Source organism: Lissotriton vulgaris, unplaced genomic scaffold, assembly GCF_964263255.1.
Source record: "Lissotriton vulgaris unplaced genomic scaffold, aLisVul1.2 SCAFFOLD_2637, whole genome shotgun sequence".
Classification (NCBI taxonomy): Eukaryota; Metazoa; Chordata; class Amphibia; order Caudata; family Salamandridae; genus Lissotriton; species Lissotriton vulgaris.
Window position 1 is genome coordinate 323,242 of NW_028249799.1, and position 14,215 is coordinate 337,456.

At 46.8% G+C, this 14,215-nt stretch overlaps 1 protein-coding gene across 2 annotated transcripts in view; it reads left to right on the forward strand.

Moving 5' to 3' along the window:
• SLC22A15 (solute carrier family 22 member 15) overlaps positions 1 to 8,068 on the forward strand; it is a 107,735-nt gene extending 99,667 nt beyond the window's left edge. For both annotated transcript variants that reach the window (XM_086950415.1, XM_086950414.1), the window contains 2 exons: positions 2,778 to 2,990; positions 7,924 to 8,068. In XM_086950415.1, coding sequence (XP_086806541.1) covers positions 2,778 to 2,990; positions 7,924 to 8,068 — 358 coding nt within the window. The remainder of the gene's footprint in view (positions 1 to 2,777; positions 2,991 to 7,923) is intronic.
• Positions 8,069 to 14,215: the final 6,147 nt, after the last annotated feature.

The window sequence follows — 14,215 nt, forward strand, 5'->3', positions numbered from 1 at the left end:
CTGTGTGTCAGGATGGGACACACAGCAGCCCTCTATCTGGAGGCCACTTGCTTCCATGTACCCTTCCACCCGACACACCACCGGTGCCTCAGGTTTGTTGTAAGTGGAAAGCATTGGCAGGTCAAGGTACTGGCGTTTGGGGGTCACAGCTGTACACAAAATGGCTGGCAGTGTTTGCTGCGCACCTTTACCACAAGACTATTCATGTCTTTCCATACCTGGATGACTGTCTGGTAAAGAGCAGCAGCCGAGAGCATGGCCTTGTTCCTACTCCACAGGTGGTGTGTGTCTCTTCTCACACATTAGGGTTCTCTTCATTGCCAAAAAGTTTCCCCTCTGTCCCAACACGCGCAGCAGATCTTGGGAGCTCTACTAAATACAGTAACCGGCAAAGCCCACCTCAACGAGAGAGTGAAGGCATTTCAGAAGCTGTTTCCCTTTGATCAGACGTTGCATCCTCAGACAGTGAGAGTGATAATGAAACTGTTAGGTGATGCTGTCTTGTGTTTCTCCTGTGCCAAGGCTCAGTTGCACATACTCCCTCGGCAGGAGTGTCTTGTCTTAATTTGTGACCGATCTGTGAGAGGCTCTAGTGTTGGTAGAGCCCTGAGTTCAGTGCAAACTGTTATGTAGAACAGGAAGAACCTGTTACTGGGCAGTTCGTTCGAGTCCCACCCTCAAGCGACCCTCAACACGAGTGCGTTGCTCGCTGTGTGGGAAGCCCATCTGTACCACCCGACAATCCAAGGCCAATAATCTCCTCAGCAACAGAGTTAGCGCAACGACGTACTGGAACTAATGGCGGTTCAACTGGTGCTTAGACATTTCAGAAACCGTTTCAAAACCAAAGAATGCTCATTTACATAGACAACATGCCCCCACCGCACTGCCTTCAAACATGGGCATGCATTCACTCACCACAGCTGTCCAAGGCTGCACAGACAATCTGGCTTTAGCTGGTTCACCAACAAGTCCTTTTCCTAGCACACACATCCTCAGAAAAGACATCAACTTTGTGGACCTGCTCAGAAGGATGCATCAGGGAACATACAAATGGGAGATCAACATTCAGGTGCTTTAGTAATCCTTCTCTGCTGGGCGGGGGGGGGCTCAGAGTCGATCTCTGCCATTCAAGATTACTCGAAATGCCAAAGCTTTGCCTCCAGGTACCCACACCCTCAATCCCCGGGCTATGCTCTATGGATGAACGTGTCAGGATATTTGCTTACACTTTTCTTCCGGATCCCACTCCCACATATGTAGCCACAAAAATGAAGCAAGCAACCATGAAATTTACTCATAGCACCCACTTGGAAGTTACTGCTTCTGGAAATATCTATACAGAACCCCAAGAGGTACTGCTACCTGCAGACCTCACACAACATCACGGTCAGTTGCAATACACCATCTGAATCTTACAATTATGCACCTGAGGTATCCGAGTTTTCGGTTTCTGCAACTCCCAGAAGAGTACATGCAAATTCTTAAAGAGGCTTGTAAGCCAACAACAAGGGCATATTGCACAGCCAAATGAAAACGATTCGTCACTATAGCTCTAGTCATGGCAAGCATCCCCTAGAGACCTTAGGGCAGGATATTATCTGTTAATTGTTGCGCCCTTAAAGAAGAGGGCAGGCTTTGCATAGACTTCAGCTGACACATTTAGCCTTGTGACAGGTTACTTGCAAAGTGGACAACAGCTATCAATATTCAAAATACCAGTAGCCAGAGTTTCATGGAGTGCCTTTGAAGACCACTCCCTCCTAGAGCGCCACCAGTCCGCTCTTGACGCTTCAGCATTGTTCCTAGCAGGTTCCTGGAGCCACAGTTAAAGCCTTCATATTCCTGCCTTTTGCAGTGTCTTTCCTGGAAGATGGCCTTCCTCACTGTTATAACCTCTTACAGTTAGTGAACTCCAAGCTCCACTAGTGGAGAAACCGTTAACTCAAGTGCGCAAAGATCAGGTTGTACTTCAAACAAATTCTTGTTTTCTGTCTAAGGTCATTTTGTAGTTTCATCTCATCAGGCCATTGATTTGCCAGTTTCTTGCCCCCAAACGCAGTTGGTTGTGGAAATGGCCTTAGAATTTCTTCATGTCAAAAAGCTTTGAAGTACTGTCCTGACCAGGCGGAAGGTCTGAATTAAAGTCTGGCGGGCAGATACTCCATTACAAGCATTACTGATAGCTTGTCTACCTGATTACAAGGGATAGAATTCACTTGTAATAAGGCGGATGGGACATCCTTCACATTTGAAACAGAGTAACCAGTTCTTAAGCAGGACCCTAAAATCTTTAGAAAGACAAAGCACATGATATACAGCAGCACTACTGAAAATGAAAAGTTCTACTCACCTATAACAATCAGGAATCCAGAAAGGAGAATGCTGTGCAGTTCCTCAAACGCCCTCCGTCCTACCCCTTACTCCAGCTAGAATATGCTGTCTGTTTTTCTATGAGGGAGCCTTTAAACCGAAATCAATCTAAGACTAATTATGCCCACGGCCTTGAAAGGGTTCATGCAGCTGCCATTTAAATAAGATCACCGCAATCCTTTGTGCAAAGGCTGCAATACTAAGAAGTGGTGAAATAATATTATGATGCCCTGTATATGTTCCAGGAGGCGGGTGGGGAAGGACAAGGGAATCCATTAGGACTGTCTTGTTGGGCTGTCTGTCATAGAGTGCAGGCCACTTGGCTTCGATGTACAGCTTCCTGCATAACTTTCTTTTTTGCTCATTTTTTCACTTTCCTCATGTACTCGGTGTTTGTTTTTCAGATTCATTCCAGAATCCCCTCGCTGGCTGTATGCTCAGGGCCGGCTGCCTGAGGCTGAAAATGCCCTCTACCTCATCGCCAAAAACAATGGAAAGCAGAAATATAATATCTCGCTGACTCCGCGGCCATGTACCACAGACCGCAGTGCCGGCCTCAAGGATGTATTCTGTCACCGGATCCTTCTGTTTCGCACAGTAATCATGATGTATATCTGGTACTGATAATCAGAGATGGATTATATATGGTACTACTGGGGGTTGGGGCTGGGGAATAGCGAGGTGAAGGTTGTAGTTTGGCCAGGCATTTAGCTGTTTCTTCAGACTCCTACGTGCACTGTGTACACTCAACATCACCGAAATTCGTCACATGAATGGTTTATCACCCATTTCTTGATGACTGGCCTTTTTCCTTGGACAGGGATGATTCCTAGGGAGGCATCCTTTGACGTAGGCATGGTTGCTTCTAGGATGGATGGTGACAGTGGCTCCTTGTATTGGGAATTATTTACTGGCATTGGATAAGTGGTGGACATGGTACCTGGATCTGGGATGAGGGGTAAGAGCAGATACTTGAAGTGGGGTGTATGAGGGACAGGGTTTTCTGTGGTGGGATTAGTGTTGGGGGTGGCTCCTTAGAGTGGGATGAGCATGGGGAAAGGTTGGGAGTAGGTGGTTACTTGGAGCAGGATGAGTGTTCAGAATCTGTCCTTGAAGAGCGACGAGTGGCGGGTTTTCTCCCAACCTAGGAATGTTGGGTGCAACTCCTTGGAGCTGGAAGAGTTGGAATGGTTCCCCAGGGTCCTGTAGAGTGGGTTAAATGATGGAATTGGTTCCTTGAAGTGTGAGGAATAGTGGGATTGGGTTCTTAGAGCAGGATGTGTGGGATGTGTTCCCCAGAGTGGGAACAGATGTGAGAATATTTCTTTGAAGTAGAATGAATGGTTTAATAAGTTCCTTGGAGCAGGTTTGACAACAGTTTCCTGAAGTGGGATACATGATATACTTTGATTGGGGTATTGGTTACTTTGAGTGGAATGATTGGTGGGATTGGTTCCTTGGAGTGAGATGATTGGTGGGATTAGTTCCTTGGAGTGAGATGATTGGTGGGATTGGTTCCTTGGAGTGGGATGATTGCTGGGATTGGTTACTTTGAGTGGGATGATTGGTGGGATTGGTCCCTTTGGAATGGGATGATGGTGGGATTGGTTACTTTGAGTGGGATGATTGGTGGGATTGGTTACTTTGAGTGGGATGATTGGTGGGATTGGTTCCTTGGAGTGGGATGATTGGTGGCATTGGTTCCTTGGAGTGAGATGATTGGTGGGATTGGTTCCTTGGAGTGAGATGATTGTTGGGATTGGTTCCTTGGAGTGGGATGATTGGTGGGAGTGGTCCCTTGCAGTGGGATGATTGGTGGGAGTGGTCCCTTGGAGTGGGATGATTGGTGGGATTGGTCCCTTGGAGTGGGATGATTGGTGGGATTGGTTCCTTGGAGTGGAATGAGCATTACCAGTGGTCTCGCGGAGTCCGGTGGCATGAGTGATTGTGGTTTCCCTAAGAGTCAAACATTTTTTATTAACTTGTGACTTTCATGTGAGAATAGACAGCTACTCCCAACTTAGACCATCGAACTCCAACCATCTGGGATCCCAACAGCCATCAAATGCAGTAGAATTGTGTTTCTGTTTCTCCTTTGAAAACTGACATCATCTTCATAACTTCACAATTAGTCAGGATCCCCCTGTAGGGCTTCAGTGGTAGGCGTGCTCTACTCTCGGTGTCCTTGTACAGGTGAGTGATCTAGCGTCATCTGCAAAGAATTCCAACTGTGGGGCCATCCTCGTCACAAACGTTTCCCTTTTTCTTGCCATATTCTCTGTGATATCGTCCATCCGATGCCACAGTTTGTGATGCAAATCCAAAATGATCCGTCTTCAGCCACCTTCCTAGTAAGGTGTGTAAGACGGCAGCAGTTGTCAGTCCTGTGTCGCCTCTCGTTCTCCAGCTCTGCTGAGGGCCTTTAGCCTGGGATCCCTATACCCAATATTTTGGAGATAGCTCAGGACCCTATCCCAGAGGCCACATCCCAGACGCCACATATCATGGGCTTGTCCCAGAGAATATTTATTAGGATGCTTTTTCTCCCTCACTCTCTCCATCAAGCATTTGACTGTCTTTTTCTAAAATAGGTTATAATATTTATTGGGGTGTAGCGCCACCTGTAGACTATTTTGGAATTCCACTCAAGCCCCCTAAAATGTATGACCACTCCACACAGTCCCCTTTATGCAGCAGCCCCTTCCTGCCTGCACATTTGGTAGTCTACTGTGTGTTATAGAATGCCCATCTAACGTGTGGCTCCACCCCAAGTAGGACCTCATGTATACTGGAGGTCAAGTGCTTATCTGAACCTACTATCTGTAGCAGCATCTCGAAAGGTGTGAGCTCTCCTATCGCCTCTGCTTTCACTGTGTGGTGCAGCTGGAAGTTGTGCATTGTCTTCCTCTTTTTGCAGTGTGAAGTCCCTTTTAATATGTATAATGGATTTAATAACCCCCTTTGTAACAGCCACCCAATTCCTAATATCCATTTCTCTCCCAGTACTAAAATGGAGCGCCGTGCAACCCCAGACTGAAGTCTGACTTTCCGAACAGTGGGGGTAACTCATTCTGCCTGTAGTGATATTGATTGTGTCCTAGAGTTTCAGGGTCCTGCCCAGGTTCTTCTTTTGGTGGGAATGGTTCTATGTGGTGAGATCCTTAGCAGTCATGGCTCCCTTGAGTAGGAAGGGTAGTGGGATTGTTTCTTTGGGGTGATTAATAATGGGAATGGTTCCCTGGAGTTGGACGAGTGGGGAGTGTGTTTCTATGGAGTGCAGTGAGTGTTGGAGATCGGTCCTTGACGGAAATTAGTTTTGGGACTGGTTTCTTGGTTGTGGATGGGTGTTCGGGCTGGTTTCTTGGTACGGGATAGGTATTGGGACTGGTTCCATGGAGCTGGAAATGTTTTGGGATTGGTTTCTTGGAGCGGAGTCAGTGTTAGGACTGGGCCCTTACAGTGGGATTATTGTTGGGAATGATTCCCTGGAGTGAGATGAGTGGGGAGTGCATTTCCTTGGAGTGCGGTGAGTGTTGGGGATTGTTCCTCAAAGGAGAGGTGTTGGGGTTGGTTTCTTGGTACGGAGGGGTGTTGGGGTTGGTTTCTTGGTGTGGAGGGGTGTTGGGGTTAGTTTCTTGGTGTGGAGGGGTGTTGGGGTTAGTTTCTTGGTATGGAGGGGTGTTGGGGTTAGTTTCTTGGTATGGAGGGGTGTTGGGATTGGTTTCTTGGTAAATGATGGGTGTTGGGGTTGGTTTCTTGGCACGGAGGGGTGTTGGGGTTGGTTTCTTGGTACGGAGGGATGTTTGGGTTGGTTCCTTGGTACGGATGGTTGTTTGGGTTGGTTTCTTGGTACGGAGGGGTGTTGGTGTTTGTATCTTGGTACCGATCGGTGTTGGGGTTGGTTTCTTGGTACGGAGGGGTGTTGGTGTTGGTTTCTTGGTACGGAGGGGTGTTGGTTTCTTGGTACGGAGGGTTGTTGGGATTGGTTCCTTGGTACGGATGGGTTGGTTTCTTGGTTCGAGGGGTGTTGGATTGGTTTCTTGGTACGGAGGGGTGTTGGGATTGGTTTCTTGGTACGGATGGGTGTTGGGGTTGGTTTCTTGGTAAGGAGTGGTGTTGGGGTTGGTTTCTTGGTACGGATGGGTGTAGGGATTGGTTTCTTGGTACGGATGGGTGTAGGGATTGGTTTCTTGGTACGGATGGGTGTTGGGATTGGTTTCTTGGTACGGATGGGTTTTGGGATTGGTGTCTTGGTACGGATGGGTGTACGGATTGGTTTCTTGGTACGGATGGGTTTTGGGATTGGTTTCTTGGTACGGATGGGTGTTGGGATTGGTTTCTTGGTATAGTTTCTTGGTACAGATGGGTGTTGGGATTGGTTTCTTGGTACAGTTTCTTGGTACGGATGGGTGTTGGGATTGGTTTCTTGATACGGATAGGTGTTGGGATTGGTTTCTTGGTACGGATGGGTGTTGGGATTAGTTTCTTGGTAGGGAGGGGTGTTGGGGTTGGTTTCTTGGTACGGAGGGGTGTTGGGATTGGCTTCTTGGTACGGAGGGGTGTTAGGGTTGGTTTCTTGGTACGGATGGGTGTTGGGGTTGGTTTCTTGGTACGGATGGGTGTTGGGAGTGGTTCCTGGGAGTGAGACAAGTGGGGAGTGTGTGTTCGTTGGAGTGGAGGGAGTTTTGGGGATGGTTCCTTGAAAGAGATGGGTTGTGGGAATGGTTCCTTACAGTGGGATTAGTGTTGGGAATGGTTCCCTGGAGTGGGACGAGTGGGCAGTGTGTGTTCCTTGGAGTTCAGTGAGTGTTAGGGATTCTTCCTCAAGAAAGATGGGTTTTGGATCTGGTTCCTTGGAGAGGGATGAGCATGGGAGAGGTTCCTTGGAGATGGATTATTGTTGGTAATGGTTCCCTGAAGTGGAATGAATGAGTGTTGAAGGTGTTTTCCTGAGGGAGATGGGTGTTGGTGGTAGTTCCGTAGAGCAGGATGAGTGTGGGCTTTGTTTCTTGAAGGGGTATAAGTGTTGGGGGGTATTAAGTTAAGCAGAATGAGTGGAGGGATTGGCTCCTTGCCATTGGTTTCGTGGTAGACATGGTTCCTTGTAGAGGGATGAGCAGAGAAAATGCTTCCTTTTAGTGGGATGAGTGTTAGGAATTGTTTCTTGCAATTCGATAAGTGACGGGAATAGCTCTTATGAGTGGGAAAGTGTTGGGAAAAGTTAAGTGGAGTTCAATGAGTGTTGAATTGGTTCTTTGGAGAGGGATGAGTCGTAGAACTTTTAGGAGAGCTATCATACTGGTACAAAGATGGATGAGGGACCTGGAAATGGGAGGATCTGTGGAAGTTTATGAAGTCCTGGAGGAGTATGGTTGACACAAGTATTCCTCACCGAGGGAGAAATCCCAGTGAGGGAAGAAGCAAAATAGTTGAGGCTTGAACTTGAACACTGTAGAGAAGATGTTATGGGGTAAATGTGAGAACACTCCACACAGTGGGTTGAGGTGTAGTCTTTCCCTCACTGTCCTCTCCTTGTTTCTCTTTCTATAGGTTTGTCTGTAGCCTGGTTTACTACGGTCTGACACTCAACGCAGGGGACCTTGGTGGCAGTATATACATTAACCTGGCCTTGAGCGGATTGGTGGAAATCCCCTCCTATCCCATTTGCATCTACTTTATCAACCGCAAATGGTAAGTGTGACCAGCACTAGGAGTAAGGAAGTTGGCAGTGAGTGATGCAATGTCTGCTGCTGAGGCATGCTACATACATGTGCATAGTGCAATGACGGGTAAGGGCACCAAGCCATTTCAACCGATCGAGACCTATGATAGAACTGTTAGTCCATCAATGGGGGAAGATGATAGGGCCATAAATGTAATTCAAGCACATGTCCTTGATTTTTATAATAGTTCTCATCAGTGCTCCTTGCCACCCCAGAACCCCTTCAGGATAACACATGTTTACATTAGTTCAGCAGATCTTCTAGCAGCCACAAGGGCACACACCATGAATGTTTCAGACAGACTGGAAAGTAAGAATTTGTTCATTCTCCACCTTCTTGAGAGTTTTTCTAATTCCAATTTATTACATGAACCATTCTTCTTAATTTCAGTTGGTATCCACAGTACAAATCCCATTCACGGCGGTGTATATCACACAAATCCCTACACTCTCGGGGACTGACGTCCTGTCTTCAGGGGAACAGTGTTTCATTTAATACAATAAGGGCCAGACGTAGCAAAAGAGCATTTTGCTATTCCCAAATAGCGATTTTTAGAGAATTTTCCATTTGGGAATTACAAAATGCTACGTATGTAGTAATCGCAAACGATGTTGGGATTCCTTAATATTACCTGATAGCAATTCGGTAAATAGTGAATCGCTATTAGGTAATGTGACTCCATTCGTTCCTATGGGCCTAAAAAAGGCCCATAGGTGCAAATGGTTTTGCATTTGCTAATTTGCGATTACCTAATTGGTAAATGCAAATTAGTGAATGCAAAGCCAAAGGATGCAGAGGGCCTAAGGCCCCCCTGAAGCACCCCCAAAATTTTAAATGTGCACATGTAAAGTTCACACTTTCCCTAGGTGCATTTCTGCAAAGCGTGGCACTTTGAAAAATGCATTTTTGTGCATTTTTCACGATTCGCACATGGCTATCATCAACTTGAAGTTGATGGTATTTGCAAAAAAACCTTGGCACTCACAATATTTCACATTGAGTTAAATATTATAATTTGTCTAACCAACAAAAAGCACAACTATGAGGAGAGATTCCTCCTATTACAGGAAACACAGACAATATAATCAACTGATCATTCATTGGTTTATTTCATAATACAAAAAGGTTACAAGGACTAGCGCATGGTAATTCATCAATTCTCTTATAACGATTGTTGCACAATGTGAGTAATAGTCCCGTCCTAGTTGTGAAGAACACAGGAAACAGCCAACGCGTGTTTCGTCACCACCGTGTCTCTCAAGGCTCCACGTTATCAGTATTCACGCAGGGTATTAGGACTGCTGACCTGGCATGATCGAAGAGATCCCATTGGATTTGCATTCAGAATTCGATTGTAAGAATGTCTACTTCACTTCGATCTCCGGTCCCGCGAATTATTTTAAAGGACCTTTCCTCATAGAGGTTCATATGTACATATTATGTTTGCAACATAGATTCTTGGTCGCGTTGTCAATTGTCAATCAAGCAGCTGGGGCACTATAATAAGTCCTTCATTTTCAATCAGTTCATACACAACAACCGTCTCCACCGTCTCTGCTACTGTGATGACACACAGTAGCAGAGACGCGAGGAGAGGAAAAATCATTCAGATTAGTATGTCTTTTTTCAAAAATAAAAAAGTGGACACTGTGCACAGTTTTGCAATGTTATCCTCTGGAAGGAAAAACAAGTTCTACAAACAGGTACAGTGCACAGTGACTTATGGAACCACTCTTCAGGAGTTGAGGTGAGTGGTGGGCAAGGTCCAAAATAGCACCTACATTACACCACCAGCGGCATGAGGGCGCGCAGGGTGCAGGGTGCAAAACAGCCTCAGGAAACCAATAGGTTTTTATGGAGATTGGTCATTGCAAAAAGAGCTTGCACAGCTTGGTCAGGAGGTCAGTCTGGCTGAACCAGTAAGTGGGCTCAGACCATGAGATGCTCAGGCACAGGGGAGCACCTGTGGTCCTCTTCTCCAAGGCCCAGAGGCGTCCTTAGGCTTCAGGTTTTTATTTATCGGAGCAGTCGCAGTTGAGGGGGGCTGCGTGCAGAGGCGGTCAGTGCCCAGCTGTCAGTTCCCAGAACCACATTATTAGCTCTTCATTGACAGGTGAAGGTACTTCAGCTTTAAGTGGGCTGAGTCCTGCCGATGCTTAGTGTTTAAAAGCCGGTGCTGAGACAGGTCTCAAACAGGCTTTTTATTTTTGCCTGGGTAAAATAAAATCTCAACTCTGCAGCAGTGCAACTGCTCAAAGCCTTTGGTGTAACTTCAGAGGACTTTTTATAGTTTTTTCACAGTCTGATCATTTCAGAACGGAGGCATTTTCAGTATTATATTCCTCGAAGCCATAGTTGATGCTTATTTATCTGCAACAACCATTGACAAAGTCAATAGTCCTGGCTTGTTGTAGGCATAATGTTACTTGTATTATATATCTGGATGCAATGACAGAGACAGCACAATAATTGTCGGGCAGCACACTATGCTAAGCAAAGATTTTTAGCGTACGTGTTTTTAAGCCACGCCCTTAATTAGATCAGGCACACCTCTTTGGTAGACTCCACAGTTTTTTCATGCCACATAAAGCCCTGAGCAAGCCTAAAAGCACCACATATGCTTCCAGAATCACTAACATCTATTAGTGACTCTTAAAGCACATATGGTTGACTTCTATGTACATTCCCCCCCTGCGTATCCAGGAAACCATCTTCAGAGCTGATAAGTGAACTAATGATTATCAGTTTCAAAAAGAGGTAGAACCAGCTCTGATCTGCAGAGAGTCTTGCCCTGATGACCTTGAATAATTCTTAAACAGATTATTGTAAATAGCATTTTCCTTTCATTTATTAGGTCTCGCCTTAGCGATGCAGCGCATGCGCTGCTCGCCTTGGCGAGACCTATAGTCGCCGGTTTGTCTGCCGAAGGGAGGCGGGAGGTGGCACGCTCGAACAGGAGATGTTAACTCCGTACGCATGCACATCTCCTGTCCGCCCGTGCCAACTCCTGTCTCCCTTCAGCAGATAAACCGGCAGCACAGCGCGTGCATCACGCACAATGCATCCTGCACGAGACCCCGCCCGCCGTTCCAGCACACACATGCATGTGCGGAACACTCCTCTCAGTCACAGTGCCTAGAGTGTGCGTGCACTCAGTCCCAGCACCCGACCCACACACACTGCATCTACCGCCACGGCCCGTCTCCATTCTTTGGTAATCATAGCTGCCTCTGCCAGTATGACAACAACAACAGAGTCGGTGATTGGCGAGCGGCGGCCGGGAGCATCCAGCGCAGCTACTGAAGGCAAGGGAGGCAGGAAGGAGGGAGCTGCTGGGGAGCCGGGAAGCTTGGGAGCTCCAGCGCGGCTCTGCGCATGACCCACCTGACCACTCCTACCCGGCAGCCGGCCAGGGGGCTGCAGGACGGACTCAGAACTGAATGTGGAGTCTGGCTGCCCCGTCACTAAAGACAGGTCCCTACTGTGAGAGAAGTCACTGTGAATACCTCAGTCCTTATCTTAAAAGTGCATTAACTCAGTGTAAGATAGGCTGCTACAAAATGTGCAAATCCTATTAAGACCTCATTGAGCCGAACGTGATTGAAGAAATCCTTGGTGCTTTCGCATTTGGATGTTGCTACTTTCATTAAAAAAACAGCTGCATAGGAATGGGAAGTAAACCATGTGGTGAAAAACAGCAACACACCAGGATGAAAACCACCGACTTCAAACCAAGCATGTAGACTTCTTAAATGTGTGGTCGGGGGGCGCAGTTAGGTTTGACCTGCCCTTTGTTTATCCTCTTCCCCAACCCCCTTGATAAATGTGCTTGTGACCCAGCTGAACTGTACAGCAGAGTGAAAGCTCGTGGGAGGCACCCTTTATATCGACAATTGTTTCAGACATTTCAGGTTGTTTTATTTAATATGCTTAGGCGCCGTGGCACCCACTTTCATAATGACTTTGTTATTGCCAATTACCATGATCCCCTTCATGGGTGCTGCGCTTTAAAAGCATTAACATTTTCTAGTATGATGTCACAGTCTTAATACCTGCACGATTTAAGCTCGGTTCCGAGGAAGGATTGGTGGGGAGGCCTTTAGGGGTGGCGCAGAGTGGCCAGATGACTCCATGACACCTGATACACATTTTAAAGGTCAGAGCTTTAATGTAAGAAACATAGGTGCATTCTGGGAGATGAAGTCTTGGCGTTCATTTCAATTGAGCCCTTCCGATCAACACACAATAAAATGTAAGAGCGTCCAGGAGGGGGAAGTGGTGGTCTGACCACCCTAGCAGTCTCACACCCTCATGTGGGATATGAATCACTTGGTGCAGTTTCCTCGCCCAAGTAAGCTAGATGTGAAGTGAGTGAACGCTTATCGTGTTGTCCCTGTGTCAGAGAACCGCACTGCTGCTAGTTGAAACCATGTCTCCTCACTGACGAGGTAAGTTTTTAGTCTTGTGATTTCTTTGGAATTAGTCCATAATTGGTGGGCACCCTCTCCCCCACCCCTTCCGCCGGTATTCAGGTCTAAAATCTCCTGATGAGCCTGGGAGGTACTGGAGGTATTTAGTGGTCGATGGGTGGTGTAGCACTTCAAGGGGGAACCCGAGGGGTATCCCATCTTGGCTATAGTAGTATTCATTTCTAGATATTGAAGACGTTTGCTGCTAATACATTCCTTATCATGACTAAAGTACAAATCCGGTGAGTTCTGACGATGATCCTCTGAACAAGATACAACTGGAGATTTAGTGTTAAGGATCTCTATAAAACAAAGCTTTTATAAAAACTTCATTCAAGGAACTTGAGTCCCCAACTCTAAAGCATAAGGAGCCAATGAGCTTTGAATCCAATGTTAACCCAACCCTCCATAATGATTCTGGTAATGGTAGACCGAGATCCCCCCAACCCCCCCGTTTCTTCCCCTTTCTTCCTCTCTCTCCCTATCTCGCTCTTTCTCTTCCTCTCTCCCCCCCTCTCTTTTCCCTCTCCCTCGCTTTCTCTCTCCATCTCCCCTCTTCCTCTCTCTCGCTACCTCTCCTCCTCTTCCGCCCTCACTCTCCGCCCCTCACAACTTCTCTTTGTCCCCCTCCCTCCCTCTCTTTCTCTCTCCCTCTCTCTCTCTCCCCTCTTCCTCTCTCTTTCCCTCTATCCCTCTTCCTTTCTCTCTCTCTCTCCCGCTGCCTCTCATGCTTCCTCTCTCTCCCTCACCCTCTCCGCAAGACAAGGCAACAGTCTTAAAAGCATTTGCAATGCAATAGGTCTCGCATTACTAAAAGTTTGAGCTATTGGCTTTGCTAATAATAATGCATGCCTAATGCTTTTAAAAAATGTTTATAGCACGGGGGCTGAATGCATTTGCAATGCAATAAGTCTCACATTTGCAAGAGTTTAAGCTATTGGCATTTTTTTCATCTGGGTAATCTGTGAGAGTCTGTTACAGACATTTTATGACAAATGTCTTTTTGTGTCATGCATCATCCATATTTTTATTTTATTTTAGATCCAAACAGGATCTCAGCTATGAGAAGTGGGAGGATGTCACAGTGATTATTTGCAGTAGTATTAGTGAGCTCCTACTGTGTTAGAATATTGGAAAGACTATAAACACATTTGGAATTTGAACCAGAGTGTCTGTGCACTGTTTGTGATCTTGCGAAAAAAGACACCAGCGAGCTGAAACTGGATCATAAATTCAAAGCTGATCTGCACAGAGCCCCCCAAAATACGTTTGGCCGAGGACGCTCAAAGTCCTTAAGTGGTCCCTGAGCCACCGCTGTGTAGTTAGTTAGGAAAGAAGAGGTTCACTGGTGCTGTGGAATGAGGCCGGTTGTCCCGGTTTCCTAATATAAATTAGTGTAGCTTTGTCGTGGCTGCAGATGCTCTGCACTGCACTTTCTCATTTCGAACATGACACAACCATTGTACGCCAGTCACCAATAGGAAGGCCACCCCCTGGCTGTGCTGGTCTAGTAGGCATCGGGTGTTTGCCTGTGAGGCTGGAAGGGTAGGGGGCAGCTTTGGAGCAGTGGGGGCCAGTTTTGTTACTGGGGGCAGTTTTGCAGCGATGATGCAATATGGGCCCTCAGTAACAAAAGCCCCAGTGCTGGGG